The 14,110-nt window shown below is 49.8% G+C and overlaps 1 protein-coding gene across 1 annotated transcript; it reads left to right on the plus strand.

Annotated features, from left to right (window-relative positions):
• Positions 1-1,045: 1,045 nt before the first annotated feature.
• ENC1 (ectodermal-neural cortex 1) lies at positions 1,046-13,506 on the plus strand. Its single transcript, XM_002721113.5, has 3 exons — positions 1,046-1,329; positions 4,948-6,762; positions 11,009-13,506. The coding sequence occupies exon 2, from the start codon at positions 4,961-4,963 to the stop codon at positions 6,728-6,730; it is 1,770 nt and encodes a 589-aa protein (XP_002721159.1). The 5' UTR covers positions 1,046-1,329; positions 4,948-4,960; the 3' UTR covers positions 6,731-6,762; positions 11,009-13,506.
• The last annotated feature ends 604 nt before the right edge of the window (positions 13,507-14,110 follow it).

A 14,110-nucleotide genomic window follows, 5' to 3' on the forward strand; every position in this document is an offset into this window, starting at 1 on the left:
AAAAAAACAGAAGGGGCCTGGTCGGACAGAGGGAATGGAGGCTTTAACGCTACGGAGAGGAGCTGGCGTGGTAGCTCCTTTGAGTTGGCTTTGAATCAAGCGGCCACAGCGATTGGCTGCCTAGCACGTGGTGCGCGCCCCCGCGGGACAGAGCCCGGACCGCTGCAGCTCCTGCCAGGCGTGGAGCAGAGTCCGGCTGCGAGCGCCGCACCCGTCCGGAGTGAGGAAGGAAGACAACGGGAAAGCGCCCGGGGCTCGAGTCTGGCCGCGTGCCAGCGAGAAACCCCTAGTCCCAGCTTGCAAGACTCGCATAGTGCCCAGAGTGTGCAGACTGCAGCGCCTTCCCTTGTCATTGTGCCCCCTCCGATTGTCCTACCCATGCGCGCTGGTTGTGCGCGCCCAGGGCGCGTGCCGCGGACACCCACTCGCCCCGGCCAGCCTGTCCTGAGCATCTCGTGGGCGCTGGCAGCCCGGGGCGCGCTCCCCTGCGGAGGGTCGCTCAGTTCCCAGGGGATCCATTCAGCAGTCTGGTCCTGAGAGACAGACACTTCGACCCCGGAAACTTGTTTTATTCGCGGCCCTCGAAAGCTGCAGCTGCCAAAGGCTGAGAGCGCGTCCGCTTTGTTTCCCTGCACCGCCCGCAGCCCCCTCCCTGGCTTCCTCTCCCGGTTAACTCCCCCGACACACTCTTCCCCTGCTCCTCGTCTCCTCCCCCCTTCCTCCCTCCCTCCTCCGCCTCCTCCTCCTTCTCCCTCCTCCTCCGTACGCCGCGCTAATGTGCTTCCTCCCCCCCCCCCCAAGCCCCATGTCAGTCTCGGCACTCGCGCCCCCCCCTCCTTCTCTCCACCCCTCCCCGCCGCGCCGTTTATAGCCCGGCTCGCGGTGGCCGGGCGCAGACTCTCGGCCCGGGAGAGAGAGGGAGGCGGCGGCGGCGGCGCGGTGGTGGCGCTGTGGAGACCAGGTCTAGACGCCAGGCGGCCGCCCGGCGCAAGGCGCTTTCTGGCTCCCTCCCCCAGTGCACAGCCCGCCTCCTTCCGCGGTGCCTGCAGCCGCAGGCTCGCTCTGCCCTCCCAAGACTCGCTCCGGGAGACGCTGCGCGCGGGTCCTGGGCACAGGGTCCGCGGCCTGAGACCGTGAGGCCGAGGCGAGCCGCCAGCGGTAGCCGGCCTCCGGCGCGGTTCTCTCCCCGGCGGGCGCCCCATGCGCGATCGCTTCTCCCGGGTAGTCGCCACCGCCGCTTCCCGGGACTGAGACGCCCGCTTCGTCGGCTCCCCGCCCGTGACCGAGGCTAGCACTCAGCCGGTCGTGCTCCAGGCAGTCGCCAGCGCTGTAAGTTTCCTCCACTGCCTGGGACCTGTTGCGGGTGCCGCCCGGCCTGCGGGGGGTGTGTTCGCGAGGGGTGAGGACGCGCCGGGCCTCTGGGCTCCCGGCGTGGGCTGGGGGAGCTGTTCCCGATGCCCGCCGCTGCCTCTACCACAGCAAGCCGGAGCAGGGCATCGCCGGAGGGGCCGGCCGGCTTCCTCTCCGCGGCGTGAAACTCCGGCGAGCCGCGGGGGGAATCGCGGAGCCTAGCCAGGGATAAGATCAGTCTCGCTGTCTGCGGCCTCCAGGGCTCAGCACGAGGGCTGGTTTGCCCACGTTGCGCCCTACCGGTCTCGGGGGAGAGCTGGAACCAGACACCCCTAGTGCGAGCGCGTTCACGGGCGCGGTGGGGGGGGGGGTAGAAATGTCTGCAGGAAATGAATGAAAACTGGTTTCTGCAAAACTAGTGTTTTTCCTGTGCGAGCAGTCGGCTTTTGGTGTTCCCTTACCAGGTTCAAAGGATAGGAATCGGTGGGCGGGGTAGAGATGAAACATTGAACTTGTTAGGCTTGGAGTTTGGCGTTGCCCTCACGGGCTTGGCCGGCGAGTTAAGTAGCCTTTCGACTATTACAGAGGATTATATGGCGAAAGCTGTGTGTGTGAACAAGATTTTTATAATGTTGACCCATTGTTAGCAATGACGCAGAAGTCCGAGAAAAATCTGCCCGCTTTCTCCTTTGATTGGGTCGAGATCAGGTTGAAAATCTGGAGAGCCTGCTGGCGTGTGGGAGACAGGGAGCCTGCATAAGCACTGCGTGAACCGAGCGTACTGTAACTAGAAGCCCTTTTGATGTTCACAGTAATAGCAGCCCTTTTCTGCCTTTGTAGACGCAGGTTAAGTATATGTGTGCGTGTCGTCGCCACTCACTTGGTATGCAAATATGTCTCTGGGGGCTTTAAAAAATGCTGCAAGGATGATTCCTTTTTTGATGAAGGTGTATTTAGTGGCTTCAGTCCTGTCTCCTGATATGTTCATGTTTGCATAATTCTAAACCAGAAAGCAAGTCATTTCCCCTGAGCCTTCGCGTTTATGTTTTATTTTAATCATACATTCCTGCCAGAATGTTAAGATTCTGACTGTGGTATGCTTTTCCATCTGGATGGTATCCAAGATGACAGGCTAGTGTCTTGCCTCTGGCTCTCTGGGCCAACCTGGAAGACAGGAGCAGAGCCCGGAGATGCAGATCCTGTATCCTGAGGTCTTTTAAGCAAACTGTTTTCTGAAATGCAAACTGAATTGTAACTGTTGTGTACACCGGGAGTCTAATATGCAGGAAAACCCTTGGTGGTCCAGCGTGAGTCCATGGCACTGGGCTCCCTTCTTTAGCTGGCTACACAGGAGTGTTTAGATCATCTTGTGAGGTTTAGGCTCGCAGTGTTCCTCAGAATATTCCAAGCTGAAAGTAAGTAATTCAAGTGACAGCTGCAGGAGTGGTGGATCATCAGGGATGCTAATATGTGCTATAATACTTTGGGTACCTGGTGCATTCACAGAGGTTCAGGTGGGTTCTTCTGCAGTGCATTAAAATGGACTAGACAGTGGGGCTTAGCCTGAAGTGGGAGTAACCCTTGGCTGCTTGTCATTTTTCCTAAGCTTTCTCACTGTGGAGGCTTCTGGTTCTTTGTAAAGAAAGTCTTCCCTCCCTGGCTACTGGAGGACTCTTGGACTCTTGTTACTTTCTTCCACTAAGCCCTGTTTACCCAGCCCAAAAAGTTACATGCCCCAAATAAAGGAAAGCAAGTTGCATCACCTGATGGTATGTGGCTTGTCTGAGGCATGTTAGGCACCTGCCTTTATTGTGTTCTAGGCTCTTCCCTTCTGTGCTGTGTGCCTCACAGCTGGTCAGGAAAGTGCAGTTTCACATTCTAGCCGATGACTCTGTGGTAAGTCATTCCGGTTGCATTTATTACTAATTCCTGGGACATCCATTGAAAATACCTGAATGGCTGTGTTTGGAACAGATACTGTAACCACGCACCCAGTTTTACCCTGCTTAGGAATCCTTTGACAGGCGGGTTCTTGAGGGCTTTATTGCTTTATTCCTTTACAGTGACAGGGGAAGTGTTAAAAAGGGAGCAGGGCCGTGATGCATTTTTTGAAGACAAATGATAGGCGTTTCCTGTATGTTTGCCTTAGGTTTTTGTACTGAAGAAAGCCAAAGGAGAGCTTCAGGTTTGGCTGTGATTTCAATTTGCAGACCCACGAAAACACTTCAGTCAGCAAATAAATTATAGGGTGGCCCTAAATTAACAGTGACTGGTGATACACACACACAGATATGTGTGCCTGTGTGTATGTTTTGACTTAAATAAAGCACTGTTTGTATTTTGAACTCTTGTATGCAGGTACCATCATTTACAGGTACACAGTCCCGCTAATGTACTGTTTAATCAAAAGAGAAGGGTAGGTTGATCCTTTGTTCTTGCAACTGTTTTTCCAAGAATTGTTATAAGGGAGGAAGAACAGAAAACAGCACTCACGAGTATGCGACTCAAAATATTCTTCCTTTTGTGTGGGCCAAATCCTTCTTTGGAAGCTATCCAGAGCAAGAAAGATGGGTGGCAACTATGGCCAGAATCTATTGTGTGCATCCACTAAGGCTCACCGATCAGTATATGGTCGTGTTTATCTCGGGGTGCTTTTAGAATCCCGTAGTGGTAGAGCTGTCTGGTTAGAAATTATCTGTAACATTGAAATAAAGGTCTAGACCATAGCAGAAGTTGGCCATTTACTGTGTATGTTGGCAGATTGGATTGTACCAAAGGAATTCTTTTTTTTTTTTCTTTTTGACAGGCAGAGTGGACAGTGAGAGAGAGAGACAGAGAGAAAGGTCTTCCTTTTGCCGTTGGTTCACCCTCCAATGGCCGCCGCGGCCGGCGTACCGCGCTGATCCTATGGCAGGAGCCAGGTGCTTCTCCTGGTCTCCCATGGGGTGCAGGGCCCAAGGACTTGGGCCATCCTCCACTGCACTCCCTGGCCACAGCACAGAGCTGGCCTGGAAGAGGGGCAACCGGGACAGAATCCGGCGCCCCGACCGGGACTAGAACCCGGTGTGCCGGCGCCACAAGGCGGAGGATTAGCCTAGTGAGCCACGGCGCCGGCCCCAAAGGAATTCTTAATGGAATTAATTAGTAGGTATCTGTTTTTTACACATGGCTTTGTGCTGCATAGGGCATTAAAGCTGGTGCCCATGCTGGCGTTACGAGAGCAGGAGCCCTGGCATTTTAAGTGGCCTGCAGTGAATCAGTTGGACTGAGACAGAGAGCTATAAGGAGACTTCACTCCTCTTGGATTTCCCTGACTGACATAGTCAAGGACCTCAGTATCCACAAAGTTGGCAATCAGGTTTTCCAAGAAGAACCTGCTTTTAAGCGGGGATTTTTTTTTTTAACAGTGTATGATTTATGGCCCAGCAGTATTTTAAATGAAAGCTTTCCCTTCCAGGTCATTGTCTTGTACTGGGATGGCCATGCATTGGCACTCGAGATAGCAACAAGTTGTTTTGTTTTCTTTGTCCAGGATGATTGTTGCCCTTGTCCTGCTTTTCAGAGCATCCTGTTCAAAGGTGTGGCTTTGTTTTTTAGGAGTGGAAACAAAATGTCAGTCAGCGTGCATGAGAACCGCAAGTCCAGGGCCAGCAGCGGCTCCATCAACATCTACCTGTTTCACAAGTCCTCGTATGCCGACAGCGTCCTCACCCACCTCAACCTTTTACGCCAGCAGCGTCTCTTCACCGACGTCCTCCTCCATGCGGGAAATAGGACCTTCCCCTGCCACCGGGCAGTGCTGGCCGCATGCAGCCGCTACTTCGAAGCCATGTTCAGCGGCGGCCTGAAAGAGAGCCAGGACAGCGAGGTGAACTTCGACAATTCCATCCACCCAGAAGTCCTAGAGCTTCTCCTCGACTATGCGTACTCCTCCCGGGTCATCATCAACGAGGAGAATGCAGAATCGCTCTTGGAGGCTGGTGACATGCTGGAGTTTGAGGACATCCGGGATGCCTGTGCCGAGTTCCTGGAGAAGAACTTGCACCCCACCAACTGCCTGGGCATGCTGCTGCTGTCCGACGCACACCAGTGCACCAAGCTGTACGAGCTCTCCTGGAGAATGTGTCTCAGCAACTTCCAGACCATCCGGAAGAACGAAGACTTCCTCCAGCTGCCTCAGGACATGGTCGTACAGCTCCTGTCCAGTGAGGAGCTGGAGACAGAAGATGAAAGGCTGGTGTACGAGTCTGCAATTAACTGGATCAGCTACGACCTGAAGAAGCGTTACTGCTACCTCCCAGAACTGCTGCAGACGGTGAGGCTGGCACTCCTGCCGGCCATCTATCTCATGGAGAACGTGGCCATGGAAGAGCTCATCACCAAGCAGAGGAAGAGCAAGGAGATCGTGGAAGAGGCCATCAGGTGCAAGCTGAAGATCCTGCAGAACGACGGTGTGGTCACCAGCCTCTGTGCCCGGCCTCGGAAAACCGGCCATGCCCTCTTTCTCCTGGGGGGGCAGACTTTCATGTGTGACAAGCTGTATCTAGTAGACCAGAAGGCCAAAGAAATCATTCCCAAGGCTGACATTCCCAGCCCAAGAAAAGAGTTCAGCGCGTGTGCGATTGGCTGCAAAGTATACATTACTGGGGGGCGAGGGTCTGAAAACGGAGTCTCAAAAGATGTCTGGGTTTACGATACCCTACACGAGGAGTGGTCCAAAGCTGCCCCCATGCTGGTGGCCAGGTTTGGCCATGGCTCTGCTGAACTAAAGCACTGCCTGTATGTGGTCGGGGGGCACACGGCCGCTACGGGTTGTCTCCCAGCCTCCCCGTCGGTCTCCCTAAAGCAAGTAGAACATTATGACCCCACAACCAACAAATGGACCATGGTGGCCCCACTCCGCGAGGGCGTAAGCAATGCCGCTGTCGTGAGTGCCAAGCTCAAGTTGTTTGCTTTTGGGGGTACCAGTGTCAGTCATGACAAGCTCCCCAAGGTTCAGTGTTACGATCAATGTGAAAACAGGTGGACGGTACCGGCCACCTGTCCCCAGCCCTGGCGCTACACAGCAGCAGCTGTGTTGGGGAACCAGATTTTTATTATGGGAGGAGACACAGAGTTCTCTGCCTGCTCTGCTTACAAATTCAACAGTGAGACTTACCAGTGGACCAAGGTGGGAGACGTGACAGCCAAACGCATGAGCTGCCACGCTGTGGCTTCCGGAAACAAACTCTACGTGGTTGGAGGCTACTTCGGCATTCAGCGATGCAAGACCCTGGACTGCTATGATCCGACGTTAGACGTGTGGAGCAGCATCACCACCGTCCCGTACTCACTGATCCCTACGGCGTTTGTCAGCACCTGGAAGCATCTGCCTTCTTAGGTGACCGGCGTCCTGAAGGAAGTGAGCATGAGGTAAGAAGCCAGTTTAGCTCCAGACAGAAGGCTGCATGCAGGTAGGCCTGAGGCCTAGGTCCAACATGGGGAGTGAGACCTGATCCACAGCTTATTCTGCAGGAGTCCTATAAAAGCCATTCAGACAGAGAGCTTGTACCTCCAGAACATAATGTTCCTATTGACCACAGCCGTATAACCTAAGTCAGCAGTTCTTGGCGTTTACTGAGGCTCAGGGTCCCCTGAAGAGGTTTACAAAAACTGCCCAGCCCAGAGACTTTGCTTTATTTGGTGTAGGGTGGGGCCCAGGAACCAGCATTTTAAGAGAAGTTTTTCCAGTGATTCTGATAGCCGGTGCCAGCTAGTGTTTATGCAACCTCTCCTGTATGCCTGGAGCCATGCTATTTGTTCTTTGTGGATCATCTCATTTCATCCTGACCACAGCCCCGTGGGATGATGTTACCAGCCTCATGTTACAGAGGAAAAAAACATATATATATATAGAGAGAGAGAGAGGTGGGGGGTAAGTGGTTGCCCAAGGTCATAGAGGTAAATAAATCAACCAGGGGCGAGCATTTGGCCTAGAGGTTAAGACACCAGATTGGGACACCTGCATCCTATATCCAAAGGCCTGGGTTCAAGTCCCAGCTACTCATGATTTCAACTTCTCTGGAAGGCAGTGGTGATGGCTCAAGTACTTGGGTCTCTGCCACTCATGTGGGAGACATGGACCGGGTTCCCTGCTCCTACTTTAGCCAGTACTCACTGTGGGAAGCACTGATCCAGCAGAAGGAAACTTTCTCTATGTCTCTGAAAAAAGATTTTTTTCATTTAAAATAAAAGAAATTAACCCAGAGCATAAATGCTTGAGAATCATGCTAAACCCAGACTTGATAAGCTTGAGCTTCATATAGGCATCCCGGAAGACAACCTCTTTGCAATTCAAATTTTGCTTCCTCAAATACTTTTGGGAATAAATAAGGTTGAAAATCTTCATTATGATATTATTCATTCATAGATTATTCTCTCCTAGATTATCTATTAGTCTATATAATTTCTTTATTCAAAGAAACCCAGCTCCTGCAGGGTGTTCAGAGGAGCATCTAGGTCTGCCCTTGTAAGATGTTGCCCACACATCAGAGACCTGTGTGACGTGCAGGACGGAGCCCCCTGAACTGCCTGGTTGCTTCAGAGTTCATCACTCAGGCCGATGCGGTTATCAGGACTAGCAAGAGCTGTGTTTCTGTGTCATATCTGAGTACACAGTGGTTGTCTTGTGTGTTTAAGAGTATTTAATACCCTTGGCTCCAGTGTGCAGACCAACACAGCTCAGTGCTCACAAAACTCCAGGCCACTTTACTACTATCAAACCTTCCTAGGATGGGCCCAGGAGCCCCATAAGCATGTGTAAGCGCAGCACACAGGACACAGATTGTGTTGATTTGTTTTGGTGATTCATGGGCTTGCTACTCCTAATAAGAGAAGGAAATACTGCTTTGGAGAAAGTACAGTGAAAAGAAACTCATTATTTGCGAACTTTTGGCTCTCTTTTCCCTGGTGTGCTTCACACCTTTAAAGGTGAATTGAGAGGGGAAGAACAGTAACCTAGGAGTATTTGCAAGGTAACTTGTTTCTTCTGTCTCCTGCAGTTTGTTTACAAACATCATTAAAATTGGCTTTCCAGATCTCATCTACGTTTTTCACTTGTATATTTCCTCAGCCTCTTAACAGTTAGCAGTTCTTAGTAATGCAATGTTGCCTCAGAATGCATGCCTTCAAAGGAGCTGGGACAGTCGGAAATCTTCTCTGGGGAGCCACTGGGCCAACAACATCCCACACCAAACTGGTTTTTGCAGCCTTGCTGGCATGTTAGTAATCCTAAACAAACAAGAGCTCTGAACATGGTTACTTCATTGGCGATATGAATGTGTGACTCAACGCTAAAGCAGGTTGAAAGAACCTCGTCGGCAAAAGCATCAATTAACAGCTACTAAGTTGGGTGTTAGTCCAGAACTGACTATATTTGCAGAGAAGCGCCATAAAATGGCCAGTGACATGGAAAACAATAGTAGGAGACTGGCGTCATGGGAGCAGGGGAAGGAAATTGAGGGTGAAAGAGGAGACTGACCATGTGCACCCTCTGGTCTAGAACCCTGGTCTCCAGGCTGCTTCTCTGTGGAGTGAGTAGTTTGAACCGTACTTCCCCTAAGATCCATCCCAATTAGACACGGGTGAATTGAGGAGAAGGTGGGGAGAAAAAGGGTGGAAATACCTTGCTCAATGCCGGGCCCATATTGTGGTCAATACCCTTCTAAGTTTTCCTTCAAATAAACCCTAACCTCCTCCGAGACACAGCAGTGGAACTGGCTTTGCGTGGGTTGGGACATTCAGTTTCTCGGACTGTGTTTACTTGTCATCTTTATTCTTCAGTTTCAGTTCCCTCTGTCTCAGCCACAGAGAGTATGTTGGCAAAGACCCGAATTCACCCTCTCCTTCTGGTCCCCGGGAAGCAGAGCCAGTCTGGGTTATGTGGGAAACAACACCCTCCTCACCCTCCGTCCGCCAGTGAGAGCCGAGCACATAAAAATGAAGTTTGACAGGGGCAGGTCTGCTGCTGTTCAAGGGCCAGATCAAAGCCACGCTTTGAGTTTCCCACAGAAGGAACGTCAGTTCAGATTTCTAAGGTTTACCACACACAGGACGGTGTGAAAACCTGCAGGCCCACAGAGTGACTTGGAGAAGGTGCTGGGGAGGTAGGGGCCACAGACCCTTCCCTTGGCTCTCCGAAGGGAGGTGCTAACTGAATGAATGCAGTTTCCAAGGAGTTTTCACTCTGTCTAAAGCTCCTCCACCCTGAGATTGTAACTCCTGCTGCTCTGTCAGTGGGTGGGAGGCGCAGAAAGGAAATTACTTTGATTACCTCTATTTTCATGGTGCTGTGTGACACCCCCCAGCCTGACAACCCTTTAAACCTTGATTAGCTTTGCTGCTTCTCCCTCAGATCTGTGTGTGTATGTTTTTCTTTTGAGTTTGAAATTTTGTATTCCTACAAGCCACATTCTTTTGGCCTAATGTTGATATATAGGTTACAGGGAGGTGGGGGTGGGGGGTGGGGTGGTGACACCATAGTCTAAGGAATGCCTTGAAGGCTTGAATCACTGTTACGAAACAGCCAAAGGAAACAACTAATGAATCAGACTTCTGCACACACACAGGCAAGGCGAGAAGAAAGCAGCGCAAGCACTGAGCACTCCGGGATTCCCTTTGTGCGTCCTCAGAGCGGTAGGGGTGTAGATTCCTGTGCTAGGGCTGGAAACACGACCCAGGAGAGACAGGATGAAAGCTTTAAAGACAAATACCTTCTGCAAAATTCCCCTGTGAACTCAAGTTAGTAACTGGGAGGGGTGGGCACCGCGGGCAAAGGCCAGTTCCTGTGCGGTGCACACGCTTCCTGCTCACGGCAGCACTCAGAGTTTATACGCAGGCTCGATGCCTGTGGCTTCTGTAGATAATAGCGCTGGCATAGCTTAGCCCGTAGTCTCCTAAATGTGGACTAATGAACTTTGAGAATAAAGTCCAGCCTTGGGCTGTGGAGGCCTGGTGTATTGTTATGTGAAAGGAAGCGAGACTGATTTCTGCCATAATGAATAGCAGAGATGCATTTAAATAAGAGGATTAATACATCTGCCTTATATGGTGAATAAATTTAATTTGGAGTCCTTTATGGTACGTGGCCAAGGAGGTTTTGCACAGGAATCTCTTCCCACTGGCCCCCTAGTGATCACTTTACAGTGGCTCTGTTTAACCACAGACATGAAGTTCCTGAATGTTGGGATGCATGATAGCATCGAGGTGGCCAGGTGTGATGTGGGTACTTCAAAAAGTTTGTGGAGAATGGGATTAAAAGATAAAGTTTATTTTGGTGCAAAACACAGTTGAGTTCCATAAGACAGCATTTTCCATGGACTTTTGAAGACCCCCTCACATGTTTGGGAAAGAATTGGAAATCCTTTAGACACCGTTTGTTGTTCCTGGTCAGACCAGCCGTCTGCACGCATGTGTGCAAGCACATGTATGTGCGCTTAAGGCAAGTTACCATCTTTGCATATTTCCTACTGGACGTGTAATTAAGACCTTTAGAAGACCTTTAGAAGCAATATCCAGCTCTGTCTTGAGTTTAACTGTTTTTAAAATGTCCTACTAACAAAAATAATACAAATCCTTCATGCTTTTTTTGTGTGTGTTTTTTTTTCTTTTCCTATTTTAGCTCACTCCACGAGACAGCATGAGATTTCTACTTTGGAGAGGAAGGCAAGTTTAATGAAGAGGAAGAAAACAGAAAAGTTGCTACAAGACTTGAGTAAAATCCACTGCACCTTGTAAATGTTCTAACTGGACATGAAGGAGGGGGGGTGGGAGTTTCCAGTGCAAGCAGCACATGGTTTAAATATGAATGAATGAACTGTGATCTAGTCCTTGTCTTGTAATTGTGGATTAATGTCAGCATTAATCAGCCCCTCAAAGGGAGAGAAAAGCTGGACCTTTTCCCTTGCTGTACCATATTCAGCGTTTGATTTCCATGGGCTCCGCCATTTGTGTGTAAAATTTGAAATGGTTGTCGCCTCTCTCTGAAGAGCGAGCTTGAAGGCTGCACACCAGCTGCCGTCCGGGGGTCGGGGGGACACTGACTGAGCTGGCTGGAGGACGGGGACCACCGACTCCAGGGACTGTGCACTCCCCAGCAAGGCTTCCGAACAAGGGGGCTGTTGTTGAGAGCCTTTTGGTAGATGTTCTTGTCTATTTATAAATGACTGTAAACTTTCCCTTAGCGTTAAGAATGTGTTACAGATCTAGCTATTTATTGTTTGATGCCTGCATGCTGAAGCGATGCCTCACCGTGGTCCGCACGTGCAGGGACCTGTGTGAATGGTTGTATGTTTTGCACATTTTGTGGTTGTTGAGGTGTGCTTTGCCGCACAAAGATGAAAACTTTTCAGTTACAATTTGGAGTTTAACTGGAGGGTGGGGGTGGGCGGGGGGAGGGCGGGATTAAATGCCAAGACAGGGAAGGCTTACAAGACATCCCAGAGTAAACCGCGGAGGTCTGTTTTCTTAGATGCACCGACTTTTAATGGGGTTTCCTGAGATAGGGTCAGGCTGATGGCTGATGGGGTACAGGGGGCTCCTTCTCTCTGCCCTGCTCCCTCCCATCTGATTCACCTAACTTCAGCTGCTGAAATGTGGAAAGGACCAAATCGCTTTACAGTTTTTTTTTTTCTTTGTGTAATATCCTGACATCCTGGAAAATTCTGTGGAATCATTCTGTATATAGAGCACAAGGTAAAGTCATTGTCCAAAGTTTATTTATTTATCTATTTATTACCCCCTGAGAATACTTTGCCATAACCACAGCTAACAAGAAAAACAGGTGTCACTAATGTGAGTTAAGTCACCATCCACGTTTCCTTGACCTGGACCTAGTGCTCTCTCTTACTGCTGGACGATTTAGCTAGAAGTCCTCTAATTCCTTCATACTGGTACAGTGTATACTCTAGCGCCCACCTTTAGGTGAATCTCTAAAAAAAATCTCTTTGGTGCCCAGAAGTGACACATATCTGGCCACAAAACACCAAAGAATTGCAAGCAGTGGCCCCTATTGAGATTTCCCGGTGTAGCCGGGACTCGATTGTGAATACATTCTTTGCTAGTTTGAGTGCTTGCTTGTTAAACATGTGCCGTGATAGGTATTAGTGCTAGACCCAAATAAGGTGCTTCCTCAAAGCTGTCTGGGGAAGGCCAAAGTGTGCAACTTAAACTGCTTTTGTCGGTGTTTCTCACATAGCTGTATTTTAGAAAATAAGGTTTAAGACTGACAACATCCTCGTACATCGTGAGTGCTTGCATTGTCTGATGATGGATAAATCCTTACTGTTTCTCTCCACCTTAGTGCGTTAGGCTTATTGTACGTGTCTGTGTGTGCCATGGATATAGTGGGACCAAAAGAAATGAACCATTGGCCTAAAAGAATCTTTGTACTTGGCAGCAGTCCGTTGCTGGTCCCTGGATGTGTTCTGAGCAGTGCCAATGTCTAATCCAATCCCAGCGGCATGGTTACCCAGCAGCAGTGCGGGCCCTGTAGCTTAGGATGCAAATCCACCAGAGATGGATGTCAGCGAGTGGCTTCTGAAAGCAGGCTGGATTTTCTGCAGCTGTTTCAAAGTTGTGGTCTGTCCTTGAATCCTCGGTTAATGACTCTGTGAGAGCCAGAGGGAGCCGCGGTGAGGGTGGGCCCCCAGCCTGCGGGGAACTTTCTGGACTCCCACTCTCTGCATTGATGTGGGCATTTGGGCTCCCTACTTGACCATTCTCACCCTGTGAAACGTCCAACACTTTGAAGCAAATACAATTCACAGCACAGGACACACAAAAACCTTGGCGTAAGACAGGGAGGGTTCTTCTCATTTTGAGGCCTGGTTGCCGTAGTAACGGACAACAAAGGGCAGCCTTCCACTTCTGGTATAATTGTGTAGCCCCTTTTCTCCCGGCTTGACACCTGTCTGAATAAGAGTGATTAGAGCCACATAATATCCCTCTCTTGGTTGTTGAGTATATGATTCACGCACAAAACCCCGTATAAGTTGAAGTAAAATGTTCATGTTCGTATGTACTTGTTTGCTACTACTACATTTTTGAGGTTTTGTAAAAGTTTTTTTTTTTCACAATGTGAAACTGGAAGTCAATAAATTATTAGAGATTTTCTCTTCATTGTGTGTGTGGAGTCTTTATTTGAATATGGCAGAATTGTAGGCCTTGAAAACTTGTGCCTCTTGTTTTATCAAAAGGTTCATTTCTGTATATTTACATGTGCTTCATTTCACCTTAGTCATATACATTTACCTAAGTTATTTTGTTCACTGAATAAAACTGACCTTGAGAACATCTCTAAGCAAAGGAAAATGTCTCATTGATAGGTCATTCGTAGCTTGGGTTACAAAAGCCACACACCGTGCAGCTTCACCACAGTGTACTTTCAGTTTTTGTATCCCACATGTGGATTGTATTTTAATAGAAAGCTATAGAATGGCCTGGAGTGAAGTCCTCTTTTCACCCACTGACATTCACTTTAAAATAAAGTAAGTGGAAATACTTGCATATTGATTCTTGAAAGGGTGAAGTTAACCCCTCAGCTTCTTCCAGGTCAACAGCTGTCCTGGCTGGCTCCATGCATGGCCGGATGAAGCCTCCCACCCCCACCTCCCGACAGCTTCATGTCACAATGAGATGCCCCTTTCAGTGTGCCAAGCAATACCAGGCATAATCTTTTCTGGTTAGAAAATAAATACTACCTAGTGGGAACTGTACAAGAGCC

The sequence above is a fragment of the Oryctolagus cuniculus genome, chromosome 14 (assembly GCF_964237555.1).
Source record: "Oryctolagus cuniculus chromosome 14, mOryCun1.1, whole genome shotgun sequence".
Taxonomy (NCBI): domain Eukaryota; kingdom Metazoa; phylum Chordata; class Mammalia; order Lagomorpha; family Leporidae; genus Oryctolagus; species Oryctolagus cuniculus.

What these genes read in the sequence shown, in the direction of transcription:
- ENC1 (XM_002721113.5), top strand. Translation starts at nt 4,961, where the DNA reads ATGTCAGTCAGCGTGCATGAGAACCGCAAGTCCAGGGCCAGCAGCGGC.